A 15,885-nucleotide genomic window follows, 5' to 3' on the forward strand; every position below is an offset into this window, starting at 1 on the left:
ATTATATTCATTATATTTCTCAATTATTTGGTTTAGTGTATGTATGTGATCAATAGTTGAAAATCCACTTCGAAAGCCTGCTTGCTCTGGAGGCTGATTTTCATCTAAGTTGCTTTCAATTCTTTTGAGAATTATTTTAGAAAATATTTTGTATATATTTGAAGTTAAGCTAATGGGACGATAATTATTAATGTCACTAGGGTCACCTTTTTTATGTAATAGCTTTATCACAGATCGAGTCCATTGCGTGGGTACAATTTCCCTTTGTAATATTGCGTTGAACATTGTACACATGATTTCGGTAATTACAGGTTCAGCTGCTTTAAGAAGCTCATTTGTAAAACCGTCTTCGCCTGGAGATTTATTATTTTTCTGCGTAGACAAAGCCTTAGACACTTCTTCATGCAATATCCATGGTATCGATTCTTCTACTCTATTCAAGTTTTTGTCTTTGGCAGGGCTTTGGTTAGATTTATATAAATTTTCGTAAAATTTAGTCGCTATTGATATAATCCCTTCTCTATTGCCAACTTGTTTCTTTTCTTTATTTTGGATTTTGGGTATCCATTGTATTTTTTTATCTAATTCTCTATATGCTTTTTTAATAGCGCCGGTTGATTCTATATATTTTTGGATAAGTTTTGTTCTCTTTTCTCTTTGATTTTGTCTGAGGTGTCTATTAATTTTCTTACTTATTTCATTAATATCTTTCCTGTTCTTCTTTCTATTTTTTAATAAATTTTTCCGTTGTTTGATCAAGTCCATAATAACTTTTGATATTTCCTTTTCTTTAGTTGGTGTCTGAGTTATATATTTTTGTATTGATTTAAGTTTTTCTTCAAAATTATCATAGATTTCCTTTAACTCTATTTTACTGTCTATTGTTTTATGTAAGCCACTTTCCTTTTTCCATTGTTGTAATTCTCTGTTGATTAGTATACATTCATGTTTTCCATATATTACAGTGTTATTGGAATACTTTCGTCTAGTTTTTCTTTGGTGTTTTAAACTTATGTGAGCCCTTATTAGTCTATGATCAGAATAGAAGTTAAAGCTATTAAGTACTTTGAAGTTTTTCACTAATTTTTTATTACTGCTCAAGAAAAAGTCTATTTCGTTCGTTGTTTTGCCGTCCGGCGAAATCCAAGTCCATTTCTTGTGCAGTTTTCTATTATAAAATGTATTTATTATAGCCAAGTTATTACTTCTTGCAAACTGTATCATTTTTTCTCCATTTTCATTACACACCCCATGACTAAATGGACCTATTATCTCATCATCTTTCTTTAAAACTCCAATTTGGGCATTAAAATCACCCATAACGAAAATATTTTTCTCTGTATTATTGTCTATAGTCTCTTGCAGCTTTGTATAGAAATCTTCCTTTTTCTGTTTGTCTGTATCTTCAGTTGGTGCATGTATTTGGATTATTGTTGTTGCTCCCAACGTCGGAAGGTCTATTTTTATTGCAGCTATTCGTTCTGATATACCTTTAAATTCTTTAATATTTTTCTTGAGATATTTTTTAACCAAGAATCCAATACCATAGTGGCCTTTTGTTTCACCGATATGGAAAAATATGTAATCATCTCTTTCCTCTATCCTTTCCCCCATTCTGCGAACTTCACATAAACCGAAGATATCCCATTTCACTTTTTGCAGTGCTTGTTCCAATTCCAATAATCGTTCATCTCTTCCCAATGTTCTTACATTCATACTCAATATATGGAGCTCTCTATCTTTTTTTGTATTAATTTCATTATTATTATTTTTAACTGAGTTTTTACTCTTTGATGTGTCCGTTCTGCTTATCAAGTTAGTTTTTTTGTCATGTCTTATATTCTTCTTCATATTTGTATTTTCAAATCTAATACCTCTAGTGACTGGAGGGTTTTGGTCTAGTTCTCCCACGGTGACCAACCGGGTTGGGAGACTGTGCTGGAGGGGCCGTGATAGTTGCTATTCTACTAATTTAGGTACTAAAAAATTGTTCATCGAGCTTTGCCCGTTATTCTCTGTATTAATTTTTTGCTTATTTTTCTTCGCCATGTTTCCTTGTATATACGGTTTGCTCATTTGGCTTGGAGGGGTAGACTCTAATTCTCTCTTTCTAGAATTTGGAGTGTTTTTACTTTCCTCGTTTTTCCGAGTTTTATTTGGTTCATGTATTATTAGCTTATCCTGTCGTAGATACGCAATCTTTCCTTCATTTCGTGCTCGTTGCAATTGGTCTTGAAGCTGTTTTCTTTTTTCTAATATTTGTTGTGGATAGTCTTCTTTCAAATAAATCGTTTTGTTTTTAAGTTGCTTTTTATTTTTGAGAATAGAAATCTTTTTGCCATAAGTCGTAAAAGTGGCTACTATAGGTCTTATTTTATTTTCTACTTTTTTCCCCATCCTTTTCGTTATTTCAATTTCATTTCTGTTGCAATCCACTTTTATTTCCGTTTTTACTATATTTATTACTTTATTTTCTAATTCCTCATAGGATTTTTCTCCTTCTTCAACTCCAAAAAATATTATGTTTCTGCATCTGATCTGTTTTTCTATTGCAAGAATCCTCTCATTTTGCTCGATATTGTTCATCTTTAATAATTCAATCTGCGATTGAATGCCTTCAAATTTTTTATCTATATTTTCATTAATACTATTTGTGATTCGCTCTTCTACTATTCTGAGCGACTCCTCCGAATCTTTTTTGATGTCGCATCTAAGCTCGCGTAGCAGTTGCTCGAAGTTTGACATGTTGAACTTGTATGTAGCCACAATAGCGATAGGATAAGAGAATAATTTCTGGTAAGTATTTGCCCTCAATTAGTAGTAGTTCTAATAGTAGTATGTACAATGTGACTTTCTATTTCCAATTAGTAAAATTATTATTTACAAATAGTACTATTATTATTTATAGTATTACAATTAAACTATACATCCAATTGATAGATCCTTCAAGCAAAAATAAAAATTACAGAAATTCATAAATAGTTATTCGCAGTCTGTTCTCTATAATTCATACTATAATGTTATGTAACACGGGTGTCAGTAGGTACATATTGTTTAAACAACTTTTAATTCCTAGTCCTGGTGATAATACTTATGTAATCTATTCATTAAACCATACATCTAATTCATAGGTCCATTCATTTAAAAATTTAATATTCATAAATAGTACAAGTTGTATTTTGTAGGCTCTGAACCTATTCCTCTGTTATGCTAGGAAGGTATCTAAGTCCTTTGAAAACAAATAATGTTCATTAACAAATAATTTCATATAACATGGGTGTTGGTATATATAATGTAACTAAAACATTGATTATTTATTTAAGTAATCTTTAACTCCTAGTCCTAATAATAAAATTATAAAAGTATTCATTATGTACCCAGTCTATTAGATTACACCTTACTTCTTACATTATTTTAGTAGGCTTTTAATTCCTATAGTCACTATTTTTGTCAAAACTAAACCAAGTCCAATTAAAAGATCAATGGATTATAAGCGCCTATATTAAATCTAAGTAAGTAACCTCCAGCAGCTAACAAGGAAAATCATTCAATTCATCAGCATATTTCAATAATCAGCAAAGTTAATTAGGTATACTTTGATAATTTAGGTGTTGACAACATCTGCCTAGGTTATAACAACTAATATCTTATATCTATGTATCCATACAATAGTTCTACTTGCTATCCAATGTGCACCGCCACCATCAAATTGTAAGTTGTGATACAAATAGGCATGAGGAGTCACATTAGGTTTGATTATGTCCTATTAAGTGTTAACAATATCTGCATAGGTTATTATATCTTATATCTATGTACATATACAATAGTTCTATTTGCTATGCAATGTGCACCGCAACAATCAAATTCTAAGTTGTGATATGAATACAAATAGACCCGAAGATTCACATCAGGCTTATTGTCCTGTTAAGTGTTGGCAAAATCTGCATAGGTAATCATCAAATATCTATTTACGTATACAATAGTTCTTTTTGCTATACAATGTGCAGCGCAGCAATCAACTCTAAGTTGTGATACAAATAGACTTGAAGAGTCGCATCAGGCTTACTGTCCTGTTGAGTGTTGACAAAATCAGCATAGGTTATTATCTAATATCTATTTACATATACAATAGTTCTATTTGCTATACAATATGCACCGCAACAATCAAACTCTAAGTTGTGATACAATTAGACTTGAAGAGTCGCATCAGGCTTACTGTCCTGTTGAGTGTTGACAAAATCTGCATAGGTTATTATCCAATATCTATTTACATATACAATAGTTCTATTTGCTAAACAATGTGCACCGCAATAATCAAACTCAAGTTGTGATACAAATAGACTTGAAGAGTCGCATCAGGCTTATTGGCCTGTTAAGTGTTGGCAAAATCTGCATTTATCTTATATCTATTTGCATATACAATAGTTCTATTCGCTATACAATGTGCACCTCAACAATCAAACTCTAGGTTGTGGTACAAATATACATGAGGAATAACATTAGGTTGGCTATATGGCCTGTGAATTTTGGTATGAAACGGTTTGGTATATATTGCTTGCACACTCCCTTATGTACATACAGCCTATCAGCTAGCTAGTTAGTTGTCAGTTGGCACACAAATGTTGATATGAAACACAGTTAGGCAAATATTGCTCGCACACTCACTTATGTACAGACTATGATGACTTATTATATAAAGCAACACTCAGTTGATGTTAGTCCAGATTAATGTCACTTACAATGAGTAGGCCTCTTTTTGTAGTTATAAAGTCTAGTAGGCAGCGTTCAATTAATTGTCTCCTTTCTATGCAGTAAAATTTAATATATTAGTATGTTTGTCTTCTTATTGACCTTCTCAGTGTGGGTTCCAACATCTACCTTCCTATCAGTAGGTACGTGGCAAGAGAATGGTCTGTTTGCTTCCAAAGTTAGCTTACTCCGTGGTATTCGACTTTTATTTCACCATATCACTCGTTTAGGTTATCCACTGTTTAAAGTTTTTTTTTCTTTGAAGGTGTTGTGTCTTGTTACAGTAAGGTATATTTTAGGTAGTTTGATTTAATTCACGTAAAAACGAATATTATAGATCACAATCTTCGAGAAAATTGTCCTCTAAAACGAATCTTCTTTTTATCTTCAAATTCTTTGTTTGGAATTTTGCCCAACCGTCGTCGCCGCTTGTATTTTCAAACTTTTCGATATAGTTGTGAATCTTTCAGCTGGATAACACTCCCGATTGTGAATTGGCCTTTACTGTACACATTTAATTACGTTTTAGTCCATATTTTTAGCTTTTTGTAATTTAAAACTCACAAAATATACGGATGAAAGCTTAACTGTCACACTGACCTTTTGACTTCCTTTGATGATGACTTTCCTTTTGAGGTACGGAACCCTAAAAACAAGCTGATTTGACAGGAATCCTTACCTGTCCACCCGGTCAGTGTAGTGCTCATGAAACGTAAAGGGGGTGCAGACGATCTTAACTAGATGGTCGAGACGCGCGTAGTAGTTGAACTCCAGCGTGCGTTCGGCTTCCACGGACGATGGCAGCGCGTTCATTGCGTATGTATGCTCTGATAAACATACAAAATCATAAAGATATATGGCGTATGGGATTGAAGTTGTACACTGGTGCTGTCTAATGCGGACAACTGACTGGGTACGGGAGCGGTAGTCTGGGCCGCCCGAGTGCTTTGTTGCACGCTTTTTATAAATATATTTTATATTTAAAATTCTATGTGTTTTGTTACCACAAAATAATGTAAGAAATACCTTATACATATAAGGTATTTCTTACATTTTGGTAATCATCATTATCATCATGATCAACCCATAGCCGGCTCGCTTCAGAGCACAGGTAAGACTCTCAGTATGAGAAGGGTTTGGCCATAGTCCACCACGCTGGCCAAGTGCGGCCAGGCGACGCCAGGCCAAGATGAACTTCACACACCTTTGAGAACATTATGGAGAACTCTCAGGCATGCAGGTTTCCTCACGATGCGAGTGTGAGAACTCATGTGGTTAGTAGAGGAGCGTGCCTGGGATCGAACCCCCGACCTCCCGAATAAGAGGTGGATGTCGTTACCACTGGCTATCACAACTTTTTTCATCATAATTATATTATGCTAATCTTACTCCGATCAGTTTCTGAAAATAACTTACTTATAAGATGATCGCTCCTCCCAACCGCGAAGGTTTCCCGAATCTCCTTCTTTGTGTGATCTATTCTTACTGTCTCCATTTTATCAATCCTGTGTTTATACCACTCGTATCTGAAAATTACATAACAACATTATACAACATGGGGTTGTTCAAGGGGCGGACCAACAAATTGAAACTCCTAAAAGGCCGGCAACGCATCAGCGGTTCCTCTGGTGCTACAAATGTTCATGAGCGGCGGTAATCACTTAACATCAGGTGACCCGCCTGCTCGTTTGCTCGCCATTTTTATTTAAAAAAAAACTATTTTACCATCTTCAATCAATCAGTCAGTCAGTCACCTTTCCTTTTATAAGTACCTATGCTTCATAGAGTGCTTAAAATATTGCCTTTGAGAGAAGCCTAAATTAAATTAAGCCTTCTAATAATCGCAAAACAAGTACCTACTTCTGTAGCCTGGAACTCTGGGTTCGTGCGCCACGTGGCCTACTTGTGACGTGGCTCTATATTGGTAACTACCAAAGAAGTCATTGGTACAGTGTACCGAGGACGCGGCAGAAAATAATGTAAGTACATAAACCTTTAGAAGGAGATAGCGGATTTGTAGAGCATTGTCTCTGTCGTCGAGACCGACAAAACGTCATATAGGTATGAGTGACAGAGACAATGCTCTACAAAGCCGAAATGTCGCTAAATGTGCTCTAAAGGCCGATGTACCTACATTATTTGCTGCCGCGTTAACCGGGTATTGAAATATATTTTTATTACTATTAGCCTTACGTAAGAAGTGGGGAGTCCAGTGCGTAGTCCTCAAATATCTTAATTCTCTTAACAACACCATCATTTTCAGAATAAGGTGAGAATTTGTCCAATAACACTTTCTTGTAATGTATCACTTTGTGACTACCTGGATATCTTTGTTCGAATTCTAAAAAAAATCCAATTGAAATATACTGGTAAAGTTAATCTTTTCTTTATAATAATATAATAGCTGATGCCCGCGACTTCGTACGCGTGGATTTAGGTTTTCAAAAATCCCGTGGGAAATTTTTGATTATCCGGGATAATTTTTTTGTAAAATGTGGATTTTACAAATTTTAGAAATCCCTCTATTTGGTAAGTACTTAATAATTACAAAGAAATAAATAATTTTTGACATAGTCACTATCCCCATTAGATAAGGCTAAAAAGATTAAAAAAGAAGGATCTTTTTACCATCGGCTGTTATTTCCAGTTTTTCAACCCAACTTGCAGGTACATCCAAATGTTTCTCAGTATCGAAGGCGGATTTCTTTTCAGCCAAGTCCACACCGACGAGCTGCCGCCGGTGGAACGGCTCTCCGGCTAACAGGTGCTCCCAGCAGCTCAGGTCGCTGAGGTCATAGCTAATGGATCCGAGACCTGCGTCGCAGCTTTGCAGATTTACCTGTGTAGACAAAGAACCATGGGCTAACATAAATATAGCAGTGATATATTGTATATTGATGTCAAAGTGGACAGACGGCGTCAAACGAGTCGCTGGAAGCCGCTGGATTCAGGTGGCACAAGACCGAGGCGTGTGGAAGTCCCTACAAGAGACCTATGTTCTGCAGTGGTCTATCGGTTGTTCATGATGATGGTTGATGTGAAATGAAAGGTATTTGTGTATAAATTATTCTATTTCACTGCCTCATCAGACAGTAGGCCTTGGGAGATAACAGGTAATAAAGCACCCTTAAACTTTTAAACTTTAAGGGCGTCTGACAGAGGGTGCCACGACATGTATCTGGCAATGCATGACGTGATTTCTAATACTATTCCTAAGAAAATATTATAAAACAATTAGATTTTATACTTTGACGTAAGATTTTATATACCTTTATTACCTGTTATCTCCCAAAGCCACCATGATCCAAACTTCATAGTCGTTGATCGTTCCTCCCTGTGTTGGGGACAATACCCAGATAAACTTTCAGCTTTTATAAAATATAACGAAAACGTCTGGCACGCGCTGGCTCTCTCTTAAATAAGTCTATACAGGGCGAACGAGAAATGTTAGGTTCTCTCTCTCATCAATCCAGCAAACTTACGTAATAATTCTCGTGATTATAAATGCTGTCCAAATGTTGGTACTGCGGCGCGTTTAGGGGGTATGCCGTGCCTTCACTCGGTTCTATAAAGAAGGGCTCCTCAATCCCCTTGAACCCTGGTAGGATGAACACCCAGGCGTGAGTGCGCCAACCGTCTACATCGTCCGGCGGTGGTTTCTCAAGTTCCTGAAAAAAAAATTAGATGATGCCCGCGACTTCGTCTGCGTGAATTCAACTTTTTGAAAACCGGGACAAAGAGTAGTATGTCCTCCCTGGAAAGCAAGCTATCTCTGTACCCGTAAAAATTGGTTAAACGGATGGGCCTTGAAAAGTGAAATTATTTCGCAAAAATTGTTCGGCTCGGATATCTACTCATGTGGCTCGGATGTACCTACCTATTTTTCTAACGATTATTTACTATCTACCTATCTCATAAGTCATATCTTTGCAGTCCTATCTGCCTGAATCTAAAACTTTGTTAAATTCATACATATTGGTTTTTATTTATAATAAGTAGTGTGTATACCTACTCACCTCTATTCTCCTAAGCCTCTCATTTTCAATTTTGTCCAGTTCTTTTTGTTTTCTGTCGGCTTCCTTTTGTTCTATTTCTTTGCAATACTTTGAGGTTAGGTCTGGAAGTGGTACGAGGCGGTATCTTGGCTCTTCTGTTGGGGGTGGGGGTGTTTCAATAACCTTAAAAAAAAAAAACACATAAAACTGAAAAATCAAAATAAGTTCATAGGAGTAGGCAAGGATTTTATTGTAATCGTACCAAGTCTGAACAGAAACCAACTGGCAACTCCGTATCACATACATAAATACCTCATTCTCATCAGGTAGGTCAGGGCACACAGTTCTATATCGGATGGTCATGCAGACGTCTCGCTTGGCGCAACCCACGACCACGTAAGCCTCATACCCGGCACCAGCTAACCAGGAGACCAGGACATGTGCCAGCTCGAAGGGATTGCCGCTACGTCGCACGATCGTGGTGTAGGGAGACATTAGTCGTTCCGGCTGAAAGAAAGGAAGGGAAAGGGTAATTTAAAAAATAACAGTAAAACTGCTCTGAGACATGCAAAACTCTATCAATTTCTGTCTATTAGGTACTTTTTAAGGAATATGAACAACCTCTTTTTTGTACACGAATTAATTAATAAATGAATTAATTAATTAATGTGGCTAATTCCGTTGTACACAATCTCTAAACTAAACTAAAATGGCACGTCTAAATCTATTGCTATCCCTTTCATAATGTTACTTGCGGAAAAGGAGAGCACTAGATTTAGACCTATTAATTTAGTTTAGTTTAGAGATTGTGTACTAGAGAATCGGCCCCAATTGACGAATTAATTAATCCATTGAGTAAAGTCTGTTATCTTATATCTATGCTCAAATCTCAAAAGCATAATATATAAATCGTCTCTGATGTCATTGTAGTTAAAAATCGATTTACTATTATTGCATAGTGACCACATAACGACGATATTAATAATAATTATTATTTATTTATGAGTAAGAAAAGAGCGACGTACTTTGTAGGCTCTGTCTACTATGATGAAAATTATTTAGGGTTGTTTTCGAGATGTTGAACGTAAAAATACAACTTCTCCACAATAGATGGCGCTATGTGTTCAGGGTTGTTATTGTTATCTACTAAAAGTTTGTTTTTAGTTTTACCACAGTTTTACGTAGTCCGTAGTAGGTTACAAGTTACAGCTAAGTTTGCTAATCGACTCAAACTCACCTGACGAAGATTTTAAATGAAATTAAATCAAAGAAAAATCTTGCTGATATATTTGGGTTCTTTTATACATATACAACAATTTTACAATTGTTACAATTTTATATCCTGTAATATGTGGTGAGATTCGCTAAATATTTATTAAAAGGAAAGAAACAAGCTGTTTTTTTTTTGTTTACCTTCTTACTTTTCGTTTTAGTATCCGAAAGTATATATTACGGGACCCTATTACTAAGCCTCCGCTGTCCATCCGTCTGTCTGTCAGCGGGCTGTAACTCATGAACCGTAATAGATAGAGAGTTGAAATTTCTACAGCATATGTGATGTGGTCATTATGCCAATTAAAAAAAAAGTAGGATGGTATCGACCACTTCATGTGCGAGTCTGACTTGCACTTGATCGGTTTTTTCTTTAAAAAAATATATCGATTTTTTCAGTTCAGCAACGAACAGAACAAGAATAGAACGAGCGAACAACAGTTTTGTTTTCCGAACGAAAATCATAAACGGTTCATTGTTACGGTAGGGCGGGCGGGGGAAGTTGGGCGGGCGGGTCAGTGCCACCCTTAGCCTACAAATTGAATACCAAGCAAGTTGTGAGAAAACAAAGTCGGTTGCCGCAAACTTTCGCGACTTACGGCTTTCACTTTTCGCTGAAAACTTTTCAACACTTTCGCTGGGCGTTTTCTTTTTTTTTACCTCCCCTCCTTGACTCACCCGCACCTCAGGCCCCTCTTAACCTGATCGCATACTACCAGTTGAGTGAACTTTATAGTTATGGGAATGCGTGCTAAATGCTTATCATTATCATCCGCAGATCTTGGGAGAATACGAATTTCCAATACTTTATGTCAATTGTCTCGACTTAGCCATATAGTGTGTCATAATTTGCATTTCTTAGGTAAGGTGGCATGCGGACTAACCAGAAAAATACGAATGTCAGCGACTCTCATCCTAATGGGGGAAAGGTCACTGATGCCAGGATAACCTAAATAAATAGGTAGCAGATATCGGCTAAGTAGGTGTATTTAGAAAAGTGTTACCTACTTCTGCTTTTTACAAGTGTTGGATCTAATAAAAACTATTTTTATTTTATTTATTAAGCTGATACCCGCAACTTTGTAGGTATACCTGGATTTAGGTTTTCAAAAATCACGTAGGAACTCTTTGATTTTCCGGGATAAAAAGTAGCCTATGTCACTCTCCAGGTCTTAAACTATACCTATGCAAAACACACGTCGATCCGTTGCTCGGTTGCGATGTGATTGAAGGACAAACCAACAAACAAACACTCTTTCGCATTTATAATATGCGTAGTGATTTATGGTTGTAATATGCAATCGACTTTATCCCGTGGCTCTGCAATACCCAATTCCCCCTTGTTCTTAGTTTTTTGTTGTTTCCGAAGTACGATTTGCTGACTATTTGAAAGTTTAAGTGGTGTTTGGTGTTTCTAGTTGTGCGGCCTGATTTTCCCACTCGTAGTTTGAAATATTATTATTGACGTTATTTCATGAATGTTATTATATTTTGGCTCTTATGCACATAATATACTTAGGTACTTGGTGATTTTGAAATGTTGTACCTATCTACAAAAGCAATTTGAGGCTGCAAGAGGCGTACCTACAATACGCGGCAGAAAATAATGTACATCGGCCTTTAGAATGACATATCGGCTTTGTAGAGCGTTGTCTCTGTCACTCATACCTATATAACGTTTTGTCGGTCTCAGCGACAGAGACAATGCCCTACAAATCTGCTATCTCTTTCTAAATGTCGATGTACATAGATCGTACCACTTACCTATAGGAGCCGTAGTACTATAATAATATATTCTGTGCTGAAGGTGAAGGCCTAGTGGTTATAAGACATCGGCATTCGGCCTCCTGTTCGGGTTGTCAGGGGTTTGAACTTCGATCCCGGACAACCTCTGATTTTCCGGAGTTATGTGCCTTTCAAACAATTAAATATCACATTGCATTAAGAGTGACGAGTGGCGAAAACCATCCTGAGGAAATCTGCATGTCTGAGAATTCTGTACCATCTCAAATTGTGTGAAGTCTGCCAACCCGCATTTCGCCATGCAGCGCGGTGGACTATGCCCGAACCCTTTTCATTCTGAGAGGAGACCCATGCTCAGTAGTGAGCCGGTATGGGTTCATTATGATAATATGAGCCCGAAGTCTTAACCACTATGCTATCACCGCTTTTATACGTACCTATAGGTAGCTAGTAGCTACAGTAAAGTAACTAGCGCTACGTTTCTAGTTTCCGCCATGTTTCTATCTACTATAGTAGGTAGGTATAGTTATAGCTCCATACACAAAGCACATAAGATATTCCGTAGCTCAGAATACGGGCGCGGCATTGCAAGCACAAATTAGAGCGGGCCACGTTCCACGCTTTGAGTTGCGCTTGACCAAGCGTTATACGAATTTCCAACAAGACGCTTGCCGCACTAGGGGTGTGCCATCACCATGTCGATACCACTACTCACAAGTATCGATAATTCGGCTCTTCGAACCTATACCGCTCATCTAATTCCCGGCAGTTAATGGAGACCGCGTATCGGCAAGCGCAATGTGGGACGACCTCCAACCCGCTGGAATGACGACCTTAAGAAGGTAGCGGGAAGTGGGTGGATGAGGAAGGCAGAGGATCGGGTCTGGTGGCGCGCTCTTGGGAAGGCCTATGTCCAGCAGTGGACGCAAACAGGCTGATTGATTGATCGATTGAAATAGTCGCATCTCACCTAAGATGCAAGTGCGAGCTCGCGCAGGTATTGTTCCACGGGCTCGTGTACTGTGTACGAATGTAATACACACTGATGCAGATGGCGAACGCGGGGTGCGGCGCAGCGCGCGGGCTGGTATGTTCCGCTCCCTCGAGTCGTGCCCACTGTCGCCTAAAAATGCTATTGCGACGCGTCTTGCGGTTAACTTCAAGAACGACTATTTAATTGGCGCGGATTATATTATCTACGCATTTTCTAACGCAGTTTTCTGCAGTACTATCGCCGTTTTTATATTATACCTACCAACTCATTAAGTAATTATAATTAATAGAATAAAATTTGTTTTTACTGAACCCAAAAATAACAAAAAGGAACACTTTCTAAACAAGCTCCCGCAACTTGGATTTAGGCTTTTTAAATCCCGCAGAAACTTTTTGATTTTCCTAGAAAAAAGTTTATGTCAGATATGCTGTCAATAAGGATCTTGCCGCTCTCTAGTGCCTAATATATACCTACCATCACTTTGCTAGATAGTTATATAAACTTGTACTTATCATAAATTCACATCGAATTTGATTACAATTGCTCACCACACTAGGGTTGTTCCATTATCGATATCGCGAGTAGTATGTACGCAGCCGACGGAGGTCTGAAGGTGGGGTTGTACGCCGCGAGCGACGCTGAAATGCCACTCATGCGAGTCCGTGCTTCGACTCTAATTGAATGCGCTGCTACATTTTGTACTATCGACTATCGATGCATAAATAAATACTATGATTAAAATATACCTGCACTTAAATCAGGCTCGCGCACCGAGGGTTCCGTACTATACAGTTGTAATATATTTTCGACATTTTTTATAAAAATAAATAAAAATCTGTTTTAGAATGCACAGGTAAAAGGTACCCTTTCTAATTATGATACCCCTTTTGGTAAAGTTATCTTACTTTGAAAATTGAGAAAACTAATTATTTGTTTGTTCATTTTATTTTTTTGTGATGTAACCACAAATTCACGGTTTTCGGAATTATCCCTTGCTATAAGACCTACCTACCTACCAAATTTCATGTACCCTATCGGTTTCTTGACAGACAGACAGACAGACAACGAAGTGATCCTATAACGGTTTTTTTTTCCTTTTAGATAGGTACGGAACCCTAAAATATAGATACAAACTAGCTTGTGCTCGCGACTTGGTCTGCGTAGGGTACACAAATTTCGAACCCCTATTTCACCCCCTTAGGGTTGAATTTTCAAAAATCCTTTCTTAGCGGATGCCTACGTCATAATAGCTATCTGCATGCCAAGCAGCCCGATCCGTCCAGTAGTTTGAGCTGCGAGTTGATAGATCAGTGAGTCAGTCAGTCAGTCACGTTTTCTTTTTATGTAGATACAAATACTTAATTCAATATTATGAAACTACGACGGCTAACGTCGAATAAATACGTGAGTATAGAGCTGTTGAGAGATATTTTATATAATATCCAAAATTCCCAGAATGGACGTTTCAAAAATTCAACAATCAGCATAGAATTGTACGGAAATCGATAAAAAGCAAAAAAAAGCGACCGCAGCATAGCTCGGCACACAAGAGGGAGTCCTCTCCAAGAACGGCAGTCGGCAGTCCGCGCGAGTGTTCTGCGCCACCCGTCGACGCCGCGCGGTCGCGACGGGGATTAGTGATGTGCTCTTTTATTTTTTTATCGACATCGATATCATGAATTACTTACTAATAAGTATGAAGCAGTATTTTTTGTATTGTTCAGTTTTATAACTTTTTAATGTACCTACTTACTTAATGAATTAGTTTTTAATTTTTATTGTATTAATATTGTATTAGGTATTTGCAACAAACAAAATACGAACAAAAATCTTACCAATAATCGATTTTTGTTCCAAGATATTACTTAGTAGGTACATATGTACTTCCTTACAGTACGCGGCAGAAAATAATGTACATCGGCCTTTAGAATGATATTTCGGCTTTGTAGAGCGTTGTCTCTGTCACTCATACCTATGTGACGTTTTGACAATGCTCTACAAAACCGGTACCTCTTTCTAAAGGTCGATGTACATTACTTTCTGCTGCGTACCTACTGTAAATGAATTTGGTACACAGTTTGTTTTATTCCACTACAAGTTATAAAGAACTTGAATGCCGTCTCACGCAGTCTAAGGCGCATTACACACTGGCGGAGGTGAGGTGACGCGTTTTTCTTGATATCAACTTAAACTGATCCTAATAAAGACGCATGGCTACTTGCTCCTGCAGTTTGAAAAGTTTTGGGATAAGCCCGCACTGCGAATTTTCATCGCGCGATTTTATCCAAAGAGTTCTGTGACCTATGGAAATTTAATGAAGAACCTGTGTGACCTTCGGAAATATAAAGAACCTGTGTGACCTATGGAAATTTTATGGCTTCCTATAATTTCCTTGTCACAGAATTCTGCGGAAAATTTCACGCGATAAAATTACACAGTGCGGGCTTATCATTTTATATTAAAAATTAAAAATTATGATTTTCTTCGCTTGACTGCAGCAGCAGTCCTTGATGAAACAAAATGGAAACGGACGCGCAGGTGGCGTATGCAGTTTTTTTCCAATGTCTCGAATTTCGTACCAGCGAGTCGCGCGGCTGGCGGCCGGACTTAGAGCGTCGGCCGCGTCTCCAAACAAAGGAGTGTTTTTGTCACGCGGCGCCACCCTCCCGCCGAGCAGTGTCCGTGGCGACGGCCGGCCGCGGGCGTCGGGCCGCGGATCGATATCGCTCGAGATCTCGGCCTACGCCGGCCATTTGCCTACCTCGACGCCTCGGGCGCGTGTGTACATAACCCGCCACCCACCGCCCGGCCGATACACCCCCGCAGATTACCGCCTACAAAGCAAACTTCATTGGGACGTGCATGCAATATGCGCAAGGAGCCCGAATTGCGCCTCGGACCCGCACTCGCCCTCGCCGGCAGATTGCTTTGATACAACCTGCTCCGTACTTAGCACGCGTTCGACTCCACCGCACATCTCCAATCTTAGACTGAGGCTACACGTTCAGTTTGATATCAATCCGATCGCATAGTCCAATCCATTAGTGTTGCTACCAAAAACTGTCATTACCATTATAATTGGATGATTTTGTATACTTATGTGATGCATTTTAGCCTAAGAAACAACGTCAG

At 38.0% G+C, this 15,885-nt stretch overlaps 1 protein-coding gene across 2 annotated transcripts in view; it reads right to left on the reverse strand.

Moving 5' to 3' along the window:
- Positions 1-15,885, reverse strand: part of lobo (lost boys) — a 219,845-nt gene that overhangs the window by 6,394 nt on the left and 197,566 nt on the right. Inside the window, exons 1-8 of one of the 2 annotated variants that reach the window (XM_069504418.1) lie at positions 12,508-12,563; positions 9,057-9,251; positions 8,766-8,927; positions 8,232-8,417; positions 7,378-7,588; positions 6,943-7,090; positions 6,166-6,275; positions 5,429-5,576 (exon numbers count right to left, since the gene is read on the reverse strand). In XM_069504418.1, coding sequence (XP_069360519.1) covers positions 5,429-5,576; positions 6,166-6,275; positions 6,943-7,090; positions 7,378-7,588; positions 8,232-8,417; positions 8,766-8,927; positions 9,057-9,239 — 1,148 coding nt within the window. In that variant the 5' untranslated portion in view covers positions 9,240-9,251; positions 12,508-12,563. Of the gene's footprint in view, positions 1-5,428; positions 5,577-6,165; positions 6,276-6,942; positions 7,091-7,377; positions 7,589-8,231; positions 8,418-8,765; positions 8,928-9,056; positions 9,252-12,507; positions 12,564-15,885 lie in introns of those variants that run through there. The other variant, XM_034977977.2, reaches the window with a different exon arrangement.

Source organism: Maniola hyperantus, chromosome 18, assembly GCF_902806685.2.
Source record: "Maniola hyperantus chromosome 18, iAphHyp1.2, whole genome shotgun sequence".
NCBI classification, from domain to species: Eukaryota; Metazoa; Arthropoda; class Insecta; order Lepidoptera; family Nymphalidae; genus Maniola; species Maniola hyperantus.